At 40.7% G+C, this 25214-nt stretch overlaps 2 protein-coding genes across 3 annotated transcripts; one reads left to right on the plus strand and one right to left on the minus strand.

Moving 5' to 3' along the window:
- The first annotated feature begins 468 nt into the window (after positions 1-468).
- FAM92A (family with sequence similarity 92 member A) lies at positions 469-15546 on the plus strand. The gene is made up of 9 exons (XM_026050033.1): positions 469-526; positions 1733-1967; positions 3845-3913; positions 5028-5129; positions 7235-7240; positions 8123-8227; positions 9131-9244; positions 11011-11130; positions 14964-15546. The coding sequence occupies exons 1-9, from the start codon at positions 495-497 to the stop codon at positions 15066-15068; spliced, it is 888 nt and encodes a 295-aa protein (XP_025905818.1). The 5' UTR covers positions 469-494; the 3' UTR covers positions 15069-15546.
- Positions 15547-18258: 2712 nt separating this feature from the next.
- Positions 18259-23942, minus strand: RBM12B (RNA binding motif protein 12B). 2 transcript variants are annotated; one of them, XM_026050031.1, is made up of 3 exons: positions 23853-23942; positions 21597-21642; positions 18259-20889 (listed from the first exon to the last, which is right to left on the minus strand). In XM_026050031.1, the coding sequence occupies exon 3, from the start codon at positions 20859-20861 to the stop codon at positions 18768-18770; it is 2094 nt and encodes a 697-aa protein (XP_025905816.1). In that variant the 5' UTR covers positions 20862-20889; positions 21597-21642; positions 23853-23942; the 3' UTR covers positions 18259-18767. The 2 variants fall into 2 exon arrangements, with proteins under 2 accessions (XP_025905816.1, XP_025905817.1); XM_026050032.1 differs by lacking the exon at positions 23853-23942 and having other exon boundaries at positions 21597-21918.
- Positions 23943-25214: the final 1272 nt, after the last annotated feature.

Genomic DNA, 25214 nt, shown 5'->3' on the forward strand with positions numbered 1-25214 from the left:
AGCTGGCGTCTCACCCATGGTTCTATTTTGGGATTACATTTATTACTCTCCTGAGATCTTAAACATTTAAGACTTTTGGGGTGAGTTTTACCATTGGTTTCGTAAGATTTTCCCTGAGAAAGGGGAACCTTATTTTTTTTCAGCATAGCTGATGCAAAGACCTATTTAGAACCTATTTAGATTTTGCTATAGCTTCATTAAAGCTCCATCCTATCCGGCGCGGCCTCTAAGCCCACTCCGAACAGCGATAAACCGACACCAGACTCCAGGCTGGGAGCCCAGATCCTAAACACAGGGACGCGCCCGGGCTGGCGCTGGGCCGGGCGCGGGCCCCGCGGCGCTGCCCTGTGCAGGGGGCTCCGCTCCGCTGCCCGTGYCCCCGCTTCGGGGCTCGCCTTCCTCGGGCCCCTCGGGCCCGGCGCGGGGCGGAGAGGGGCGGCGCGAGGCGCCCATGGCAACGGGCCGCGCGCCGCCTCCCCGCCGCCGCCGCCGCCATGATGATGCTGGGCCGCGGGCTGGACGCCAGGTAACGGCGGCCCAGGGCCCGAGTCCGGCCGGGCCGGGCCGCGCTCCCGGTGCCCGCTGCCGGTTTGTGGGCGGGAGGAGGAGGAGGCCGGGCGCCCCGCGCCGCCCCGGAGCCCGGCGGCCTTGAAGGGCTCCAGGGCAGCGGCCGCGGAACTTGCCCGGGCGCGGGGGGCTGCGGGGGAAGGAGGCTCCTACCGGGAATACCCGGTGCCAGCCAAGGAGGTGGGAAGGGAGGCGGGCCCGTGCCTGGAGGCTCGTGTTGATGGAGGAAGATCACTGGGTACCTCGCGCTTTCCCGCTTCTCGTATGGGGTCCGACCAGGGCGAGGGGTCCGAGGGTCGAGCGTGTCCGGAGGGCGGAACGACGCCACCCAGACTTTGCTTTTTCTTTCTTTTTTCCTCTTCTTTAAAGGACAAAATCTGTTGACTTGTCTCCTTGGACCACTTGTTRTGAGGTGGCATAACTGGTATTTGTCCATAGCGGAACTTTTTCCTAAAGTGCTTTAATGGAAGGGTTTTATTCACCTGGCTTGACTGCAGCGTTACTCAGCCTAAGCCTCTTCCAGTGCTTCTGAGTTTCAYCTGTTACAAAATTAGTATTTAAACATTGGTCAGTACTTAGATCAGGGATAATTTGAAAATATTAAAAGTTTTTCTCCTTATCTCCATCTCCCAAGCATCTTCACCCTTAGTAGTGTTGAATCAATGCACTTAGACCCCGGTACCTAACTTCAAGAAATCTTAATACCTTTATACATTTTCCCTCTACTGCCCAATTTTAGTCTCTGCCACCACTGACTTGTCTTCAGCTGCTGTGGGAGGGAAAGGAAGCCCTATGAGCCAGCCTGGTTTGAGACYTGTAGGTGTTACCAAAGGGTTAGGATCAGTGCTAACAGTAATAGCCATTGCTTAACACCCGTAGGAAGATTTCTGAGGTGATTTTTGTGATTTGAGGTTTCCAGTATAGATTTTTTTTTTTTTAAGCTAAATATAAATGCTACTTTCTATTTTTTTCCTTCATACATCACTAAGCACAAAATATATGAATTTGTTAAAATGTTGTCTTTTTAAGAATAGATTTCTGATTTACACTGAAATGAGACGTTCCAAATCAGTTATAAGTTTTCCATGGTGTGTTCAYGCACTTTTGTTTTTATTTGGTACATGATTCTCATCTTAATTTTCATTTATTTGCCCTTGGTATCTAGGGACAATCAGACTAGACAAATACGAGATGCTGTTTCAAATGTGGAAAAACATTTTGGAGAACTGTGCCAAATATTTGCTGGATATGTACGTAAAACTGCCAGACTACGAGACAAAGCAGATCTTCTAGTAAATGAAATATATGCATATGCTGCTACGGAGACACCAAACTTAAAAGTTGGACTGAAAAACTTTGCAGATGAATTTTCCAGACTTCAGGATTATCGCCAGGCTGAGGTACAAGATTAAAGCTGTACATGTTGTGTTTGCCAACAGAACTTCTCAGTTACTCATCTGTGATTAAGAGGGTGATTAAAGTTTTATATACACTTTATACAAGAGTATATAAAAATACACTCTTCAATCTTAAGAGAATGCACTTTTAAATATATTAGCAGCACAGTGAGATAGGCTCCCAAAACAGTTGTAGTTTACTCTGCTAAAAACTTCAGTACTGTTGGATTCAACGATGCTGTTCATGTGAATGCTGACAGAACTTGAGACAGCAAGCCTCTTGCAGAGCAAAAAAAAAGAGAACTCTAGATTTTTGGATTATGATTATGGTTTAAAAAAAACCCCACTCATTTTGTAATTTGAGTTGTCTGGCAGTAACTGAGCTGAAAATCAGGCATTTTCTTTTTGGTGAATCTGTTACCAGAAGAGCATAGAAGAAAATGCTGATGAGAATCCCCCCCTGGGCTCTTTGACAGGCAGCCTGGGGTGCTGTCGGGAGCACTGGAGACTTCTRTAAGGCTGCGTCTCAACACTGATTTATCTTGGTCACCTCAAAGTACATACTCCATTGGGACCAGGTGTGACACTAGAGCCTAATTCCTGCTAGATTAGTGAGAACACAAACACAGCTCTTTATGCCAGCTGTGGATCTGTGGGGGGGTCCATCCAAATTATAACTTATGAATCAGAGTTTTTAATGTTGCTTTAATGTTGAAGTTTTTAATGGTTTTTTTTGTGTGTGTAATTTTTTAGTGTAAAAAATACTCAAAACAGTTTTTGGAATACTTTTCCCTACAGAAAAAAAAAATCCATGTATGGTTTTGAGAAGCTAAGAAGCTTTATAATTWATTTTTTTAAAAAAAMAACTATTYAACATTCTTGATTTCTTTTTCAGATAAAATATTTCCTTTAAAGAATCCTAAGTCATCTTTCTGTATTAATAACGGAGAAAAAATAACTACTTAATCAAAGTTTAATCTATCTAAAAGTTAATCTGATTTATCTAATCTTCCTTACTAAATAGAACATTGTGAAAATGCAAAAATACACATGGATCTTTCCTTGTGTATTTAGTGCCAGATTTTTGAAAACTACTAAGATATCTGAGGATGTGGATTGTGGGATTTTCATAGGATTTTGTGTGCCAGACTCTCACTGCACATTATTCTTCTATTAATTTAATAGTAATCTATCTCTATATTACTTTATTAATCTATATAGAGTAATTACTCTAATTTTATATAGAGATATATTACTTTATATAAAATTACTCTATRCAGAGTACATTTATGGCATAATGTACAGGTGAAACATACTGTGTGATACCTTGGTCCTTTTTTAAACTATGGATCTGTAATCTCAAGAGAACAGAAACAAAAATTCAGATGTACTCATTCTTGAGAACATTCATGTGTTTTATGTAACTTGCAGACATATTTGTAGTATTTTCAGTACCTACTTTTTTTTTTCCAATAGCCTTAGGAACAAAAGGGTTACATTTCTTACAGCATAGTAGACAACAAAGATTATTCAGACTATAATGTATTAACAAGTTTAAAGCAAAATCATTATTTTCAACTTTTTAGAATAGAAAACTATGGACACTTGAGATGCATTGTTGATTTTATTTAGTACTTAGCAGTTGTTAAGATTTCCATGTTTGTTTTACCCTTGTGTATTGCTACTGAAATGAGCAGAATTCTCYTAGAAAGAAATTCTAGCTCCTCAAAATACAGATGACCTACTGATTCTGTTGGTTTGCTTGCTTGCTTGCTTGTTTGTTTTTTGGCAGTACTTCCTAACCCTCCATTCCCACAGTTCTCTGTCTATATGCACCAGAGGTGCAGATGACTTCAGTGACCTTGTGATTTCTTTTGTAGGTTGAAAGGCTTGAAGCCAAAGTTGTTGAACCGCTGAAAAGTTATGGGACCATAGTAAAGCTTAAAAGAGTAAGTTAAATGTGTATTTTCTCACAACGTGTATACTGGTCAGTTAAAAAATTAAATTTTGCAGGAAACTTAGTTGTGATTTTTCTTATTGCAATGATAAATATAACTAACATTTATATAAAAATGCATCYGAACTGGAGCTTGACACATATTGGAAGAAGTAGTTTTGATGTGAAGACAAGAATATTCAGACTCTAGGAGCACAAAYAAACACTTTAAAATAGTGTGGTGTGGGTTATGTAAATCATTTCTGCATATCAAAAGTTCACCTGAATTGGTACTRTCTTTCATCTTCTTGTCTGTCTAGAGTGATAAACTGGAGCTGTTCTTTTTAGAGGAAATTATGGTTTGAAATGTATGCTCAATTCCTGTCCCAAATTTGTTTAAACTTATTCCTTAGTGTTTTATTTATATTTACCCTAAAGTACWGCCCCTTCTAATAGCAGCAATCAGAATTAATGACTTCTCACATAYCTGGAGTGTATCTGGCAGCAAATTTAAGATCTTGGGTACAGGAGGTGTTTACAAAATGCAATTTAATAATACGATCAAGAATTTGTTAGTTGGATGCGAACAGATCGATCTTTTCCAACTACATCATTACTAGGATGTGTTTTGTTCCAAAGATATTTGAACTCTTTATTACCTATATTTCACTCATGGATTTTCTCTAATGTCTTAAAATTTGTATACCATTTTTCTGTTCTTTATAAACTCTGTTTTGTACTGAGTGCTGGATTTTCTTTAACCGATACATCACTGTTTAGTTCTAAACRTTACCTTTATTCCATTGTTAAGCCTGACATTGCTCTCCAGTTAGTAGTTTGGGAKCTTCAGCTTTTAACCATCTACTACACTTTTCTTGAAAAGCCATTACTGTTTTTTCCACATTTTTAAAATATAGTGTGTGATAGAGAGATTTTTGCAAGGTAATAAACTCTTTAAGCCCTCATTGACTTCACTTCATCAAAAGATCATCTGACAGGATAAGATTGATAAAAATCTGGTTTGTTTAAGCACAAATTTTGTTTGTTTTTTAGGTAGGCATATATAAAGAAATGTATATTTCATACTATCCTAGATTTGAAATATGTCCAAAACATTTTATTTTCAGGACGATCTTAAAGCAACCTTAACGGCCAAGAATCGAGAAGCCAAGCAACTATCACAACTGGAAAAGACACGGCAACGGAATCCGTCAGATAGACACATTATCGTATCCTCTATTGACTAGAAAATATATATTTTTTTTTAGTTTTCCAGGAATTAAAAGTATGGTGTTCAGGAAGCAATATGAAAGGAATATTCTTTTCTCTGTTGATTTTGCATCTAAGTGATAGTGGTTATAGCTTATTATAGCTTATTATTGTTGTAGCTGCTTTATTACCCACTCCTTTCTAACTGAAAATAAACTATGAAGTATCTGATGTGTATTTGAAAGAGAGGTAGGCATTAATTATTAGATGTTTTTGAAAACAATTCTAATCACACACTKCCATTTTTTATTCCTGCAGAATGTTTTTTTTCATTGTTTTTCTTTCCGTTGTTTTGGTTGCTCTTCCCTGTACCTAGATGGGGTTTGAGTTTCCTCTCAATGCACAAGGAAGTGTGATGAGACAGGCTGCAAGTCTGTCAGCAGAATACTCCACCAGACTACTCTTTAACCCCAAAGACCTCCCATAGTGCGTTATTTTATATCACAAGGGAAAAATGAAGCACCACAGAATTTCCACTGAACTTGCATAAAAGTTTCAAACTCTGAAACAGTCAGATTCTAGAAAATGTCAGAAAAGGTCGTCAGAGCAGTGTTAGTTTAGATTCCTTTGCACCAATATTTTATATGATAGAGCAGTTAGGTTAGTGATTGTGTGCTGGTGTGTTTGGGGAGGGGGTTGTTTGTTTTGTTTTCTTGCATTCTGGAGTTGGAGTGAGGACTGTGTTGTGAAACAACCCACTTTGCAGCATCAAGCTCATTTCAGAGGTGAGAAGCAAGGCAGCGTTTGGGCATGGAACTTCCCAGAGAGACAAAATCAGAGCCATTTGGCTGTGGTGATGAAGCATCATCCAGAGAACTGCATTCTGGTTTTGTCTCTGCCAAAGAATTCCTACTGTAATAATATTCAAGTCAGTTAAATCGAGGAATAACTAATTAGTGTTCCTCATGTAATGAAGRGACACAGATACCAGCCTTAGGGCTAGGACTTAAACTGTGATGCAGAGTTCTCCTTCATTAGACTCAAAAGAGTAAATAACACTAAGCTCTTCTCCCTGAAGGGGCCTTGCACTTCCTTGCTCTCTTCCCGGTCATTCCCAGTTGATACTGAAGATATATTGCTCACACCTGGCTTTTTCTTTCTCTTGTTCCTTTGCTAAGCTACTCCTAAATATCCTCCCACAGAATAGTTTCTTGGAACATCTGTATTTTCTGTACTCATTTTTCTTTTGCCTGAGAAGTTACTAAATCTCCATCTGAGTCTACTTTTGCACATGCCTGAAGGCACCAAATGGTATATGCTTGCATTGTAAAGTGATCGGGACAAAGTGCAAAAGTAGAATAGGGAGCGGGAACCCAGCGCGTAACTTCATTAGGCTTCCCAGGGCCAGGAAGAAACTAGGTACTGTGAACACCCTTTGCACTGGTATGGAAAAGAACACCTCAGTGGCATTGCTTGTATGGCAGACGTTATGGCAAAGAAAATCTGCTGGGAGGTGGTAACAATGCATTTAAGCATTTGTAGGTTGAACAGAGGTCACGTYTCTTTTGGGCACAGCCTTTTGTCCCTCTCTTTGCTGAGGATACGTATGGCATCCACTCCAGCCCCAAGGGCAGCACAGCTTCCCTTGCACATTGCCTAGGTYGCAGCTAAAGTAACAGATGTTAGGTTGATAAGATATTGGTTGCAGGCTTAATTCCTTTACCCACCCCCATTCCCAGTGATGGAATATTTATCTGAGCTAGGCTGGATTATGTTCTTTTGTTTYGGAACAGTGTCCATGGGTGAGATTTTTAGGCCTGAGAGAGGCTGGACCACATTCATGGATAACAGCATAGCAGTTAGGCTCCCACTTCWGTTCTGTTGTTCTCGTGCAATTGGGGCCTATCAGCAATTAGCAGTTTGGGCCATATTTCGCAAAAGGTCTGTACTTATTCACATATTTCAGGTCCCTGTTACAAAAACAGTAAGTTTTGGACACCTTAATAATAGCAGCCTGTAAGTATACAGGAATCTTCAGATGTGTGAATATGTTAAAAATAAATGTGCAAATAGCTGTCTTGATAATGAATACTGATTGCCATTTTTCCTTTACCTATATTTCCAGTCACAGGTGGGTATTTCAGAAGAGAAAACATCTTTAACATCTTAATTTCAAAGTGCTATTCTGCCAACTGTTTGAGTTCTGCAAGTTTAAACATTTCACTCTACAGCAAACAACATTCCTTTCCCAAAGCATCAGCATGCAAAATATGCCCAGTCTATTTAAGATGAATCACAAAGATACATTTCATTATCACAGAAATAATGTACAGTATTTGCATGTGTAATGACTGCTTATGCATAACAGCTGCTTTCATTTAAAAAGAGCAAATGATTGTTATAATTGAGAATGCACAAAATCCTCTATCTTAGCCTGTTTCTCTCCTTTCTTTGGAGAAAAAATCAAGAAAGGGAAATGAACCAAATTTAATACTTAATATCCCTACCACTTTTGTCTATTCAGCATTGTGTCTATTCAAACTKTAAAACTTCTTTTGTAAGGGGATTAGGGTTCAAGTTTATAATTCTGTAATAGAAGGTTAACAGCTATTTTCCAAAGGAAAAGAAACTACMCAGTAATACGTGTTACATGTTAGGTTCCAAGAGACAACACTAAAAAATAGGTTACATTGTAAGAAAACACAGTTATTAACCAAAATAGCTTCAAGATCAGGTAAGTGTCAGGGATGGCTTACTGGAATTAGCACATAAGCAATACAGAAAATGGGACCTTCTCTATTGGCTGCAGCTAGTAAATTTTCCTGTTTTATGTTGAAGACATAATATAGAAGGAAACTTTGTTTATTAAGCTGCAACCATATGTACAGGTAGAGTAATCCASATGTGTAATGTTTTGAAAACTCATACTTAAAGGTTTCCATTGTAATTAYAGTAAATGACTTTGTATGTGTCAAATACAGGCCTGATTTCACCTTTGCATTACTTCTATCAGGCTGAAAGTGAATTGCAGAGAGCTTCGCTGGATGCAACCCGAACAACTCGGCAATTAGAGGAAACCATTGATAATTTCGAGAAACAGAAAATAAAGGACATAAAAGTATGTGTGCTCACATTTCAGTATATGACATCTTAAAATTACTATAGTTACTCTTTGGCAAGATTAGCATAACAACATTTTAAGTCTGGCAATACCACATGATTTTATTTACAAGTATTTCTTAATCAATTATGAAATTGCATGCAATTACAAAATGAATGAATTATTTTTCAAGTTTTACTGGCTTCAAGATTTTCCTGGATTTGATTGTTTAACATTTGCATGCAGTATCCAGCAGTTCTCTGTTCTACTTTGATTTGTTAGTGCAACTACTCACGTCCCAAGGACTATGGCAATTGAGAAAGGTTTAAACTATGTGATCTCATATTTAGCTATATAATTGCTAAATACTTTCTATTTTGTAAAAAAGGAAAATAAATACTAAAATTTAAGTCTAGGAGGAAAAAAAAACCCATAAATCCACCAGCATTTGATGGAACATCAGTAAGATTGTGTGAATGTAAGAGATACCATTGTTAAGGGAAAGATTTTTACTATATTACTGTATTATATTTCACATACATAATTTAGAAATAATTATGTGTGTAAAGTTACATATAGTTTGTTCCAAACAAGGTTGCTATCAGTAAAACAAAAGACAGCGAGTAGATTTTGCAAATAGATATTGCCATCTCCCTTTAATTTACTCCTAATAAGTAAATAAATGTATCGACTTTACTTTTCAAGTGAATACTTAAAATTTAGTATGAATTGATGACCAGGCARGTGAGAGCCTAACCAGCATTGCATTTAATTTCAGAAATTCAAATCCTTTTTTTTTTTTACTACAAAAATACTAGGTTTTGTGCAGTCATTTGTATTATAAGCACATCATTTGTACATTTCAAATAAAAGTGTTCCTTACTGAATTAAGAAAACCTTTTTTTTTTTATTTGCTTTTAGAACATATTTTCTGAATTTATAACCATTGAAATGTTATTTCATGGGAAAGCTTTGGAGATTTATACTGCGGCCTACCAAAATATCCAGAATATTGATGAAAATGAAGATTTAGAGGTGAGAGTAATTAATTTACATACTACATAAAGTCATTTTTTCCATATTCCTAAGCTGTATATATTCTAGGGGAAAAAAAAAAAAGAAAAAAAAAATAGGTGACTAGAATGAACTGTCATCTTACATTGAGCCCTTTTTGCACCATTCCAACAAGGAGCTTACAGATCAGATCASACAGGTTTATAAACTCATAGATTTTAAAGGTAGTCGAGAACAGCAGTGCCTGTCTAATCTTTTGCACAAAATAGAGATAAGAGACTTTGCGTAAATTAATTACCATTCCAAGCCATTCCATGCAATTACAGTTATTAAAGGACATCTGCTAGGATTACCTCTGCAGTGACTCGTGCTGCAAAGATGCACAGCAAGAGAGAATCTTCTCATTGCTCTGATAAGGTGTTCTGAAGGCTAATTGCTCCATTAAAAATGTGTATTTTCTTCTCATTCTCAATTTTGGTTTTCTTCATCTTTCAGATATCACTTATTAGGCTGCTGTTACAGTTAAGAAACATTTGTTTCCTGTTTGTAGACATGTTACAGTTTCAGCTTCAAGTCACCTCTAGAGTTACAATTCTGGATAYTGGACCTCTAGAGGTGCTATTATTTAAATAGATACTGTGTGCATGTGTTCAGTTTGTCAAGGAAATTGCTTCACTTCCAGTATTTGGGTGTTTTTTTGTTTTTTTTTTCCCTAAGTTTTACCAGTACTAATTCTGTGTTTTCCATGACATTGAATAGGAATAAGGATGTCAGTGTGYAGTCACTGAAACGTATGTAAAACCACCATTCGTCAGTGACAGTCACATCTGAGACCCAATAGTTTGTGGGGAATTYGCTTGGGGAGGGGTTTGTTTTGTTGTATTATTCTAGTTTCATAAATAAAATATCATGTATCTTTGAATCAAAAAAAAAAAAAAAACCACCTAAGTGAATATTTTATCCTTTGCAAATGGACTTACAATCTCAGCTTAACTCTAATCGATTTGACAACATTTACTTCCCATAAACATACTCACTGGCCGTATTCTACCATCTTTCTTCAGTTTATTTAAAAAATTCTTGCCTCAGTGGTTCTGCTGTTTTCTGTATCAGGTTCCTAGTCCTGAACAATGGAAAGAATTAGTAAATGCAATGAAGACTACATGTCCCCCCTCCCCGCCATTTTAAGRTTCTTCCCAAATTATTCTGGAGCTGCACATGTCTCTTGAGCATTTCAAATGAAGTTCTTGTGCTGTGACTGATGGGCAGCAAGGACTTGCTGGTTAAGGGCAGAGCAGCTGATCTCCCCCCAGAATGGAAGGCTTGCCGGGGGGGGGGTTGTCATCCCTACCTGGGGTTGGTGTCTCTAGCTCAGCCTTAAACCTAGCTGCACATCTAGGCTAGGCCTGCCCCATCCCACACAGTTTGTGCCCAGACTCCAGGGAACCATTGCAGAATCCCACCTACAGATCACTCCAGGAACTCTGTATCTTCTCATCTGAAGAATGTGTAGCTGCCCTACATAARGGTGTTGACAGATGAGTCATGTTTTGGGGTGAGCAGGGATGTTATTTTTGCTAAACGTGATTCCAAGCGGTCCATCCAAACTTACAGTTGATACATATTTCTATAGCAGTGTTTTGTTACAGTTGTCCATTGCAGTGTTTTTGYTAGACAGCTTAGTCTTGTGGACTGTTAGCTTGCAAGCTGAATCATTGTCCAGTTTTCTTCACCTGAACATTGTTCAGTTTTCATCACCTGAATCACGCTTTTCTTCATCTGAACAGGTTTTTCGGAGCTCACTCTATCCACCTGACTACCAGTCTCGCTTAGACATCGTTCGTGCAAATTCCAAGTCCCCCTTGCAAAGAACTGGTTCCTCGAAGTCTTCACTGAGGATGCTTCAGGTAAGATAGAAAAATTAAATGCTATAAGAATATCCYAAACAGATGTAATGCTAATGTTAACGTGCACAAGGCACGTTAGGCAGCTTAGGACAGGTAAAGGAATTCTAAGCCTATAGGGATCCTATTAAGCTTCTAATAACACAGACTCATTTCCAAGTGGCAGTGATTAGACAGTCCCTTTCATAAACAGGCACCTGCCTACATCACTGTGTAGAATGACACGTCAGTCTTAGGTAGCCTGTTGTGGCTGATTTAAAAGAAGAAAAAGAGGCACTGGGACAGGCTACCTCTGAAAAAGCAACTTTATCAGTTCTGTCATTCAGGGAACTAACTGAGATTAATGACACTCCACCTGTTAGGGCTGACAGAAGTAGGAGACTCCATGCAAAGAGGTGGTTCTCCTGCCTCATTGTGCACTGGGGTTGTGATCTAATGGGTAGCAGCATACAGTATTGCTGTTAGCTATTTGATGAAATATTTATCAATTCATTTTTGAACACTAGAGAAAGCTGTTTATTACCTGCCTTAAGAATACCCTGTAGAAGAGTATTAAGCGTAGGAGTATCTTTAAGTTTCTCTGAGGCACCACAGATATCTGTAAAAAAAAAAATGAATCTGAATATCTGAAGGATGTGACGCTGAAAGTTCTTCCAGAGGTGGCACAGCATTCCATTTTGGATAACTTACAGGCTTGTTATACTTGTCTCCTCAGCCTAAAGAACTGCTACGTTGAGCAAACCTTTGGGTGACTCGTCTCATCACATCTTATGTGGATCTTTCAGGTCTAAAGTTTTCACATCCATCTGGTTTTGTGCTACATAATAATTATCTACTGACCGTAATGCAGCAGTGTTGAATTTTCAGTTTAAAGCAGTTAGAGCTGGAATGTGCCAAGATCACTTTCAGACAAGAAAATCACATACTTCTGATATTTTTACATTGGTCTTCAAAGAGTTTTGTCCCCAAACTTTTCTGCCCCTCGACTTTCATAGTTGGTTAGTTTTCAGCTCCCACTCAGAGCAGCTGAGGAAACTGAGATGCCAGTACGTCCACCATACCTGCCAGGGGTTTTGTGCTTTAAACATGACATTTACAGAATTAATTKTACACAAAAGAGGCAAATCTATGCAAGTTGTCATAAGAATCCTTAGCAAAGTCCTACATTTTGTGTTTAACAAACTTGGCAAGTTCTTTGGCACTTCCTTTTACTGATTGACTAGTGTGATACATTTAGTCAGAACTACAGTAAAGGACAATCGTGTTTTGTTTGTTTTTTGTTTTGAACAGGCACATTAGATCAAGGTAAACTTAGACCTTTTTATCCACACACAGTTTAAATAGCCAGTAGTTTTGCACTTGCCCTCTGAGGCCAGCAAAGCCCTGGAGCCTCACAGCTGAATCCGCGTAGCTCCCTGGGTGGGATGGCAGGAGAGGGCGGCTTCACACACACACAGGGACCTGCCGCACGTTCCACGGCGTGGCTGGAAGTCCGACTGCCCTCTGTCCTGGAGGGAACAGAGGCACCCGGGCAAGGGCAGGCCACAGAGCTTACACAACTCCTGAGATGGCACTATCTTTGTAAAATCAAATTGGTTTTCAGCATTAAGTATTAGTATACTTGAGCTTTATGGCAAAGTAACAGGTATCTGAATGCCGAATTTCCTTTATCACTCCCTTATTTCGATCCACTTAAGAGCTAAAGTAAGTCATTTTACAGCCACCTCACTTTCACCTGTGATAGTATTTATTTAAGCTACAGCTTGGTCACAGGTACTTGACTAGTGAGCAGAAAAAAAAAAACCTTAAATCCCAAATAGCATCTCGTATTCCAGAGAGGAGAAAGAGGAATCTTTTAATCAGAAATGTGACAGAAGTTCTACTTAAGAAATTCAGCTACTCTAACATGGAAAACACCTGGAATTTATTCTGTCAATTGAAGTGAAGCTGAGGCTCAATCTGCAGCACTCTTGTTTCTCTGATTACGAATCATTGTCACTTCTTCTCCTACTGAAGAATGAAGGATTGCTTTTGTAGGCACTTGGCCCAAAGTTAGACCTGTCTCATCCAATGATTAACTTCACTTTCTGTTATGTTTAGAAATTTGTAACTAAGTTAGTATTTGCAGCATGTTCAATTATCTGCGTAGCCTGAGATCAAACTGCCTGTAAAAACAGACAGCACCAACAACTGCAAGGGCTTTTCTAGTTCCACTGTTGCACGCGCACACACGCCCTGTGCTTCTGTTCTACATAACAGCTATGCAAACATATAAATTATTAAATCTCAAAATCAGAGCTAATAAGAAGGTTCTAAAGACTTTCAAAAATAGAGGATTATAAAAAGAGACAAATTTTTGTCTTCAGTACTGAAGTCTACAGATATAAGCACATGTGAGAAAATTTAGGAATCRTAATTGAAAATTTAGCAATTTCCTGAGCACCCTGTAAATGAGAACATGTGCAAACACAGGGTATGCAGTGCAGCGTTTCCTCTTTAAGTACCATTCCAAAGGGTCATGTTCCTACCTCCATACAAAGAGATAAGCTCTTTAAGTGATGGAAAGGACAGCTTTTTATTCCCTTTGTGTCTTAAAAAAAGAACGAGCTGCCTTTATTACTGGCAGCCAAAGGAAATGCTGTTCTGCCAAAGCTGTTCCAGTATTTCATTAGGATTGTTGCACTACACAGCACACAGTAAGTATGAATATCATTAAACAACATGTTACTTCTTGTTATTTTTCAGTAGTAGTTCCTGCTATTAATAGAGCTTATAATAACTGCTGTAAGTGGCAGTTACTCCCTTTGGACTGATGGAACATCAGTCTTGAACTGACAAGGTTTTAAACAGTAAATTAACCCTCAAAATAAATCTAAGCCTTGGCTGTATGTTTTTTTATCTCTATCTATATATATKGCTTTCATAACTTTTTGTGCTTTTTACATTTACACATGAAAAGTTTATTTTCTGTGGAAAATAAAGAAGCTTAACAACAAATATATTCCCCTTTAGTAGATACTCTGTAAAGAAGGGAAAAATACTTGAGTCAAATAGTGCTGACACATGAACAAATGGTGCAATAGGCCAGAAATAAGTACAGAGAATCACAAAATGCTGACCAGCCGGGAAGCTAGTTCCAACAAGTGTTAATTGATAAGTAAGTAAGATAACAGACCCTTTACTAGGAGAGAGAAGAGGGAAAAAAAAAAAAAAAAGAAAAAAAAGAAAAAAGGCTGGATGGCTCAATCTGTGAGATGGGAGGAATGCCAGTCAGCAGCCCCTCCTTGTGCCTATCACTCTGCCTCTGAGGAATCACTCCGAAGGCAAGCACTGACGGGCAAGGAAGGCTCACACATCAAGAATCCCCTAGTAAAGCTCATCTCATTTAAGCTGTCTTGAAGACAGCTTAGAGCAGCAGTGTCGGCTTTTCATTCAACTGGAAAAGGGTGGTTTCCTTGAGATGATTCCCTGATGTTCATCTCAACCTCAGCCTGTCATCTGAGCTGCCCCCGCAACGCACCTGCCTCCCGCAGTGTTGGTTTTTCACAAAAGTTCAAGCAGGACCTACTTTTCGCAGGATATACCTGCTTTCAGAGCTATGTGTAGTGGTGGTTTTATTTTTAATTTTAAAAATCATTTCCTTCATTTGCTGTCTTCTATTCCATGCTAGAAGATGAAGGAGGCCTCTTCCCTTCCTTTCACCCACCGAAAAAGAAAATATATTTATATATAGGAACAATCTACAAGTCCTTAAGATATTGAATGCACACAGGAAAACTTTCCTTTCAGGCAAACAAATGTACTTGACTAACGTTTCTTTTGGATTGTGGTTTTAGCAGATTTCCAGCAATCGACTTAGGAAAGATGAAGAGGAAGAAGATGATGATGAAGAAGAGGATGATGATGAGGAAGAATTAGATGCTGCTAAGCAAGAGAGATGATAAAAGTGTTCTAAATATTTTTTCTTTTTTTAATTGATGGGTGGAAAAAAAAAAACTTAACACCTTGTATGTATTAATGAAAATTTTCCCTGGGGTTGTAGTTTTAAAATTCCAACAAATGCAAACTGTAGTATTAATAGTACACTGKGGTCTACAGACCACAAATGATCAGTTTTAAAGAGTGGGAATAAATCTGCTGAAAATGGACAATTTTCAGTAGACAGAAAATGAAACATTTAAATAGAATTCTATGTTAGACTTGCATAGGAGTTATAGTGCAGTCATGTTTACATAAGGCTTTCACCATGAGCAGTGTCCCAAACCTGCACTAAGGTGCCAGGCAGTTAGGAATGGGGGAGTCTGCTYGTCCCTTTGCCAACACATTACAGAACACAAACCTCCTGGGTTGCCTTCTGGCTGCACCTGCCCTAGTGGCCGCTCCGCGTCTTAAGGGAACTGCAGGAGTCAAGAACTCGCTGAGAGCATCAGTCCCGCTGCATTTTGTCACCTCCCGGGGCTCACAGAAGGCAGCGGGGTAGGAGTTGATTTCTCRCTTTTATTTTCCTCAGGCTTCCTCAGAGCTGTTTTTCAATTGATTTGTTTACATGTACAGAGTGAAGCATTAACAGAAATGTAAAGGTCTGGTGCAACATCTACTTTTCATACTGCTTTGCTTTTAAATAAAAGTGCCTTCATAATAAAATTAATTTTACTAATTGACATATAAGTTGGAGTTTACATATCTGACTAAATTGGTTGATTCAGTTACCARTTCTATCAAGCACACAAGAAATTACACACTGAGTCTTAAGTTTTTATCCTATTTCCAAATGGTGCTTTTGTTCATTTTGAATAGCATGTTATTGCCAAAATAATAATGCCATATTGCTTACCTCTAGCTTTAGATTTTACTAAATGTAGCGATATTCATAAATTCTAAAAACAATGAACATTTTACACCTTTTTTTCTTTTTTAAGAAATGCTAGAACTTAAAATCATAGGTAGGAGAATGATGTTAATTTATAACCAAAATATATGTTCAACTAAGGAAATAAAGCAGGAAATACATTTTGCATGTTGATATTACTTTTGTCCGTTGATATAAAGCTTGACAAACAAGCAAGGGTTTGGTATAGTTCAGATATGAAAGAATTTAGAGGAATTATTTAACTTTAAGGAGGAAGTAGCATTTAGATTAATCCCTCCTACAAGATTGGTGGCCAGGGTACAGGAAGAGATTTTTTTTTAGTGAGCAGCTTTAAGTTCCTTTCCTGCATCTTGGCAAATTAACAGAACCTACAGAAAGGGACAAATAGGGTGTTGGGCTGCTTTGCTATCCTACGTAAGAAGTTGGTGTGTTGGACAAATACATGAGCTACAAACTACTGACAAGGAGGAGACTTTTTAAAAATCGAAAATTAGAAAGTAATTACAGAATTACTCAAACATCTATGACAAATATACCTAGTCATTCCATCAAAGAAATAGAAAAATCATATATTAAATTGTCAAAGCAAAGACTTATTTYACTCTTGAAATGTAGAGAAGGAAAAATTTAAACAAAACTTCTGCCACCCAAGTACTTTCTCACAGCTGACCTTTAATACTGACCAGAAATCCAATCTTTTTCCTCCCCCAAATTAAGGGTACCTCATCAAAAGTTACCGTTTGGAGAACAAATTGAGACATTGATATAAGTTGAAGATTTTGTTTTAGAAGTAGCCTAAGCCACAAATAAGCCACAACATTTCCCCTCTCCCACCAACCTCCAAATTCTTTTAATTTTAGAGAGAGAGAGAGAGAGAGAGAGAGAGAGAGAGAGAGAGAGAGAAACAACTCTATAAGTCAGGTTGGAAGAACTTTAAAACAACAAATTATGAAAAGTTGATTAACCTGATTAACTAGTGAAATGATCTGCATTTGGCTGACAATAAAAAGGCAATTATTTGTACTAAATATAATAACTCACAACAAGAAGTACACTGAAGTTTTCACCTGAAGCACTAGGTGAGGCAAGTTTATTTCGAAGTTTCCTGGTAAGAGCAAGTTTTTCCCTGCAAAGTCTGTCAGCTTTGTCTTTATTGACCTCTATAGCACAACTGGGAAGAAAAAGCATTAAAAAAATCAAAATCTATTTAAATTTGAAGGAGCACTCAGAACACAGTAAAATTCTGAAGGCGAACTAGCCTGTATTTAGAATTTGAAAATTTGCCCATCTTTACATTCTTTTGTTCTAAGGAATCTACATACACAAGACTTATTATTACCATTTTTTAAGTACTTTTATTTTTTCCTAATGTTTATAACAGATCACAAATAAAATGCAAAGATATACAACCACAGTAATGTTTTTAAAAATATAAAATAAAAAGATCTCTCATTTTTGGTTGCTTCTACTCCTAGTTTATACAAACATGAAGTAATTGATGACTTTACACCCAAGAAACCACCCACGCAAAGGTCGATGCTACAGCACTCATCACTGGGTTGCAATTTTGCTGGCTTCCTTTGAGAGGGGATCCCAGTATTTCATAAAATTCTTTAGAGATTATACAAAATAATGTTTGGACTACTATGTCAACAGTGAGCAAAGTCCTTATCCACACAGCCGAAACAGGTCTCCTACTGAATATTAAAATTTTAAAGCAGTTCTCCCCCAAAACARGCCAGCTTTTTTTCTTGTTAAAATATACTTTTAAAAAAAATAGCATTAGAAAGAAAAAGAATTTTCTTACGTAAGAAAATACCTGCTTGTCCGTGGTTGCCAATGACAGATGCTGATTAAAACTGTTAAGTGACTTGGACGCAGCATCACTGGCAAGCAGATTGRGATGAAAAAAGGATCCCTCCGAAATGTCAGGTGCCCCAATTCTTTACCTGTCTCCAAACATTCACTTTCTTCCTCAAAGCGCCACACAATGGGAAGGGATCAGTAAAGCCCATCAGACTGATTAACCCAGATCTGGAGACACGGTAACCGCAAGAGTCAYCGCTGTGCTGACAGGTTGTAATAATTCACACACAAATCAGCCCGTGTCCTTCTCACCCAGACCGACATACGCCAACCCAAACCAGTGACTACACAAGTTTTAAACACAGACACACATTTAGTGGAATTTTTTTATTATTTAAAAAAGTCGCAAGCCAGCAAAGCCAGCTAATGTGAACAGGAAACTCTGCACGTTCCCTCCCTCCTCACATTGAGGTGCCTGTAACAACATAAAATTGAAACAAGACTGAACAGTTTACACCAAAAAAAGAAATCAGTATTTTTTTAAGCTATTCTCAATAAAATGTGTAATTTACTAAAGCAGGCAGCACTGAAGTTTTTCTGCTTGAACCGTCTGTGATCAATCATTCAGCACTTACTGATGCAAAGTCATGGGACATGAATTTAAAGCAAACTGGAGGAAAGAAAAAATAAAAGCATTGCAACTTCATGCTTTTATACCTTGATATTCAGCGTCCTCCAGAATTTCCAGGCTCTTCTCTGCCACGAGAAGCAGGCACGATACAGTTCTCAGGTATCTTAACCATACAGATATTTCAACCAAGAACTAAACAGCTAAACTAGACACTATTTACAACCGTTGATGGAAACCGTTTCTTCTACATCTTCCAGTAACTTAAAAAAAAGTGGAAATAATTGTCAATACTGTCAAATCTAGAATATTTTATTCTAGAGCACGTTTCCTCCTTCACAGCAAACTCAACTTAACTTTCCGAGGACCAATGGGCCTATCGTTGAGTTCGTTAATAGCAGCCATGGCTTCCTCGTAGTTTGTCATAGCGACAATGGCATCGCCTGAAGGCAATCCTTGCTCGTTATACTGAATAGAGACCGACTCCGGGATCACTCGGTAGCCATAGAAAAAATCCAGAATCTCATTAGGAGTAGCTTTAAATGGCAGATTTTTCAATCGAATAGGAACAACACGTTCCGAACCGCCACTGAAATTGGGATCAGGGATAAATCTTCCTTCGGGGAAACTTCCCATTTTGCTATTTCCRAACTCCATTCTGCCGAACGGCTCCCCGTCACCAAAATCCATGAGTGGTGGAGGTCCTCGGAAGTCCTCAGGAGGGCACATGAAGTCATCGGGGGGGTGCCTGAATTCAGAAGGATGCCTAAAATTCCCCGGGGGACCAAACGAATGCATGGGTGGTCCCTGCGGAGGTCCAGCTGGGGAACCAACTGGCCGGGAAAGCTCCCCTCTGTCATACGCCTGCGAATGACCCTGCATTTCACTTGGTCGAGACAACGGAACAGTTACACCAAACTCCTGCATCTGCTCTTCAGATATAAGTCTCAATAACACCTCCGTTCCCAAGAACCTCCGCCGATTTAGGTTTTCTGCTTTCATGGCTTGTTCTTCAGATTTAAACCTCACTAACGCTTCGCCCAACCCCATTCCTTTATCATCATAGAGCAAGTAAATATCATCTTCATCAATATCAAATCTTGCAAAGAATTTCTGCACTTCAATTTTGGTCACATCAAAAGGAAGATTTCTTACATAAGCACATAACTTAGGGCCTTCCCGATAACTTTTATCCTGTAAGCCTTGTCCAGGATGATCTCTTTCCTGTGATCTTTTCCTCTCACAAGAATCAATTATTTTCAACATTGATCTTCTTGAAATTGGAAAAATATAAACAGGACGATTGAGAAGAGCCTTTCTATGACACTCCAAAGCAGCCTGATAATCTCTCTCACTCCTTAACATCACAAACGCGTCTCTAGTCCTCCTCTGATGCTTATCCATCAGGAACTTGATTTGTTTGCTGCAAATATCCAGATCGGGGAAAAAAGCTCTCAAATCTCTCTTGTCAATATTAGTAGATAGATTTCTTAAGTGTATGTAATATTCCTGGGTGGGAGGTGAACGAGAGCGTGTTCTTTGCCTCCTCGGCGACCTTGAGTGCGAATGCTTCCTGGGATGCATGTAGCCTTCACCTCGGCCTGGAGAATGCTCTTTGCACAAGAAGTGATCCATTTCATTAGCCATGTCCACCCTCCCACCATACTCAATCCACCGCTCCTCCGTAGACGGACTTATTTCTATAAACCTCTGACCCATGTATTGTCTGTGACGTTTAAGTCCTTCTAAGGCATCTCCAGGCGTGGCAAATCTTACCAAGCAATCGCCGTTGTTCAAGCCATTGCGATGCTTTATCAGAATGACTCCATCCACACGCAGGCCAGAAAGGAAAGCGCGAACTTCATCTTCCGTGGCAGAGTAAGGAATCCCACGCAGAAACAAGTAAAGATCATCTGGATTAAATGGATGAGAATCTTTTCTTGGCGGAGGATAGATGGATTTAGGTATACCCGCATCACCATGTCTTGCACCATTGGCATGGAAACCAGCCTCCGGATGATTTGGCGGACCGTAACTAGGTTTACTCATTCCTTTTGGAAAAGCTGCAACTAAATGTGAAAACTCTCCAACACCCGGAGGACCAGAATTATTAGCACATGGTCGTCTAGACCCAGGCATAGCTTCTCGTCCCCCACGATCAAATCGTTTCCGGCTCATTTCTATGGTACTCTGCATTTCTGTCTTGCTGCTGAGAAAGAGCTCTATGCGCGAGTCCTTGATAAACCCTCCTGAACAGCTCATCGCACGCCGTGCATCTTCATCTGTCGCAAATATAATAAAAGCCTCCCCAATTTCTCCTCCAATAATATGTACACCTCCATCAGGAATATTCAATCCCAAGAAGAAACGACGAATATCTGCAGGACCCGCAATAACAGGAAGCCCCTGTAAACGGATGACTACAGCCATGCTGAGCTCAACCCACAGCAAAAATCACCTGCAGACAAAAAGGTACACATGATAGCACGTCTTAGTACTCGGCTATTACAGTATCTTTAACACTTAAGCTAGAGCCCTTTTAATRAATATCCTTGTCTCAATCAAGAGAGAAGGCATCAAACAACTCACAAGCATAAGATTAAGGCAGGATTCATTAGAAGTTGATTAGTCAAAACAATTGGCTACTCCACCTGCACATGTGCACAGATCAATATTCCCTATCCTAAGGGCAACAAAATCCACCTAAGTCACTCCTCACCATCCACAATGCATAAAGAACACCTAAGACTTTCATGGCATAATTACTGCATGCCAGAGATCTCTGTCCAATCCTAAGGTGCAAAAAAAAAAAATCCTGTTTACTTAGGTCAAGAGACTTGCTATCATAACGCAGAAAGTACTAGATGGTAACAGGGGAATGAAAAAAGAATAACTACATCACTGAAAAATGAAGGAATTCACCAACAATGATGGCTTTAATGCTTTGTCAAGTTGTTCTACCCAGTGACCAGTTCTGTTCAATAACGTTTCTCTTTTCTCAGCATTCAAAAATGTTGTCTCTTTCATGTAGCCAGAGTATTAACTGCAGCAGCCGCATGCACTCAGGAGACCATACCCTATTCCCAGCCACGAGTCCGTGAGGAAAGGCTGTGTGTGATCTTTTCACAGTACTCAGTGAGAAGTGTGAAGCTTTTGGCAGCTTACCTGTTTCTGCTTGGAAGACCTGATAAATTCTGTAAAATCAACTTAACTGTGGAAAGAAAATGAAACATAATTAATGGCTGATATCCGTACTTTGCTTTACATACTGTGCTACACTGCTGCAGCTCATCCATAGCAGTGGCTAATATTAAAGCCAAGCACTGTAATGAAAGCACAATCTGAGGGTACTCCGAAGAACTCCTTCCTTGTTCCAAGGCAAAGACAGCAAAATGCTATGTATCGCATCTTTGTGTCTCCATATTAGAGGCAAAGGAAATTCAAAAGTTAACTTGGCTTCTGCAAAAGCTGCAAACACGCTGAGGTTATCTCATCAACTGTGCCGCACTGAACTGTTGAATGAGACAGCCTGGTTGTAAAGCGAGGGAAACCCTCAATTCTTTGAGTCCTTGACAGGCGCCCAAGTCCATCCCAAGTAGGTATTCATTCTTCTGAAGTCCACCTGCTTTCAAAGTTCACAACAAGGGAATGCTACTCACCATCCCAGCATTGCACTCAAGGGCACACAATGAAGAGGATGACACGAAAGAGCAAAAATAGTCAGCAAGAAGCAACTTTGCTGGCTACAACTATCTACAAAGCTGAGTTCACTATTTTCCCCTAAATGTTTACTGCCCTTCAAATATAAGAACTGGAATCACTTAACACACTACTTGAATGTATCCCAATTTTCTAAACTGTCATCTAGTGTCACAAGATACATACCACAGCACTCTGACAGTATAAACACAAGCCTCCATAACAAATGACTACATCCTTTAAAAGTGATTTAAAATTTTCAGGCCCAATACCTTGATGACAAGTGCCTCAGARCATCCGTGGGCAAAAGTCCTTGCTCTGTAACAACTGTTGTAACACACTGATGGACAAGCAAGATTTCTGATGCRGTTGCCTGTCAAACACAGCAATTAATGGCTCCTCCTGAGCTTACAGAACAAGACCTAAGCCCAAGTTCTTTAACTGATTCTATCTTGCCTCCAAACCAGCCCTTTGTAAACACAACCTGAAAACAATTGCCTGTTTGCTAACTGCAATGAGGATCACCAGCTCTCCACAATTTCATATCTTCAGATGGGACAGCAGCGTCAACAAGCAAGGAGAGAAATCAAGGGCAGAACTTTCTCACAAAACTTTAGTTTCTTCAAAAGTCAAATCCGCTGACCTGCTATTTCATGACGCATGGAATCTGTAGCATTTCTGAATTTCATAATCCTGCATTTCTATCCCATTTTTTAGCCTGCATTCAGAACCAGATATCCTCAGTACTTCTTTGTTGATAAATGTCAAGTTCTCCACGATGACCCACAGATACCAAATGCAAACTGCAGTGCTCAAATGAGTCACACTGTTCCAGATCACAACATGGTATTTAGGAAGTCCTCGGAAAGGAAGGAAAGTCCAGATAATGAGCCTTTACTACTGAGTCCACTCAGCAATCAAGACGTGGTAGCAAACACAGGCAAGCCGTCCAGCTGTATAAATGARTTAACAAAAATGTGTTTCAAGGGTGTTTTAAGATGAAAATAGCAGGACTACCAGATCTTCAACTGAGCAAAACCTTCAAAGAACAGGTGCTTAGATAATAAATTAGAGAGAAGTCTCATGTCAACGATTCAAAAGTACAGAGGAAAGCCCATTACTATTCTCTATTTGAACCCAAATAACTAGAACGCAGCACTGCACCTCCACTTCCACAGCCACTGCAGAGCACATTCCAAATCCCATTAAAACTTCCCAGTGCCTCGCTCTCAAAAAAGCCTGTAAGCACCTCAAGACCTGCACTTTTACTACTGGGCTGCAAGACCTGCATGCCCAGAAGCACACAAGTCAACAGAAACACAGGAAGGTAAAAATAAATAAATAAATAAATAAATAAATAAATAAATAAATAAAGAAGGAAGGAAGCTTTGAAAAAAGTGCGAGTTAAGAAGTAACCGGTGAGTCCGGGGAGGGGAGTCCTTGTTTCAGCCTTCTCCAGAGCAAAGAATTTAAAAAAACAGAATTAAACATACAAATATATATTTAACTTGAGCAATTTAATCCAGGCCCCGGCAGCCGCGGAGGCTGGTGCCGCAAGGAGAAGCTCTCGCAGCGCCGGCGGAAGAGGCGARGGCCGGGCCGGGGCTCTAACGAGCGCGGGGCGAGCGCCGCCCGCCGGGACGGGGACCGGCCGCGCGCAACCGAACCGCTCCGCGCTGCGCCCCGGGCGGCCGGGCGCCCTCCCTCGCGCCAGGCACCCACCGGCCGCGCCGCCGGGCCAGGCCGCGCACCGAGCCCGCTCCCCGCAGCTCCCGGCTCCGCACCACCAAGATGGCGTCGCCCTCCTCCTTCCCTCCTTCTTCCCCAGCAGCAGCCGCGAGGCCGAGCTGCGCATGCGCAGTCCGCGCCCCTCCGACCCCGCGCGAATCCTTCCGGGCCCGCGCAGCGGCGCGGCGCGCTCGTGCGCATGCTCGGAGCGCATGGCATCTCCGGCGGAGCCCCGGGCTTTGCGCTGCGCATGCGCATTCCCATACCCCCTCCCCGGCGTTGCGCAATGGGGAGGTGAGCTCTGCGCATGCGCATTCATATACACCCCCCCCCCCGGCTGGCATTGCGCAGTGGGGGCGGGTGGAGGGCCCTGCGCATGCGCATTCGCATACCCCGCTGGCGTTGCGCGGTGAGGGGTGGCGGGCTCTGCGCATGCGCATTCGCATACCCCGCTGGCGTTGCGCGGTGAGGGGTGGCGGGCTCTGCGCATGCGTCGCGGCAGTGGCGTCACGCGCCATCAGGGCCGCTGGGTCCTAGGATGTCCGAGGGGCTAAAGGCGGGTTTTGTCCCCGCTGCTTCCCTCYCAGGAGCTTTCCAAAGTGTAGGGGCAACCTGGAAACAGTTTCCAACCTAAACGTTCTCGCAGTTGGCTCTAGGGCTGTATTGGGAGAAAATAGAGGAGGTGAGGGGTGAGGCTGCCCATGGGTAAAGGGYGAGAGGTGGGCTCCGCTGGGCACGTTACGTGGTTACGCGGCCTCTAGTGTTTACTTCGGCCTCCTTCTTTTGAGTTTGACACATACGCCCTGCTGTTTCTAGACAGGAATTCTATTATCAGGTCCTTTCAAATACACAAAACTTAGGTATTGCTTGATGGTGCCAGTAGCCCTGCTCTATCTTCAGGGATGGGGGGCGGAGGGAAGGAGAATCCGGGATGCTTTTGCTGAGCATAGGAGGCAGAATTAGAAAGCTTTTTCCTGAGTGAGTCTTCTGCAGAGTGACATCCAGTGCACATCTCTGTGTCTTTTAGGAAATGACAAGAGACTGAGCCTAAGTTGTGGAGCCGCCTCTCCTGGCATCCTGAAGCTGCCAGTTGTTGCAGTGAAATAAATAAATAATAAAGTTGAGAACATTGATAAATAATCTTAGTGCAGGTATATACAAGTGGTATGGGTCCTAACCGCTCCACTGCTGTCTTGTCCCTGACTGGGAGCCATCCCATTCCCTGTCTCCTTGGGGAAGAAAACGCSCCTCTTCCCCCTTCCGCCCCCTCCCGTGGCCGCGCCCGCTTCGCCTTCTCGGCGGGTCCCTCGGCGCGCTCCGTCCGCGGGGCGCGGTAGCCGTGGCGACGGCAGCCAT

Source organism: Nothoprocta perdicaria, unplaced genomic scaffold (genome assembly GCF_003342845.1).
Source record: "Nothoprocta perdicaria isolate Ctin4 unplaced genomic scaffold, notPer1 scaffold_64, whole genome shotgun sequence".
Lineage (NCBI taxonomy): Eukaryota > Metazoa > Chordata > Aves > Tinamiformes > Tinamidae > Nothoprocta > Nothoprocta perdicaria.

Bases quoted from the DNA above. Each gene is read 5' to 3' on its own strand.
- FAM92A (XM_026050033.1), top strand. From the start codon at position 495: ATGATGATGCTGGGCCGCGGGCTGGACGCCAG. The intron at 1,968-3,844 runs GTACAAGATTAA...TTTCTTTTGTAG, and splicing joins AGGATTATCGCCAGGCTGAG to GTTGAAAGGCTTGAAGCCAA. The intron at 3,914-5,027 runs GTAAGTTAAATG...TTTTATTTTCAG, and splicing joins CCATAGTAAAGCTTAAAAGA to GACGATCTTAAAGCAACCTT.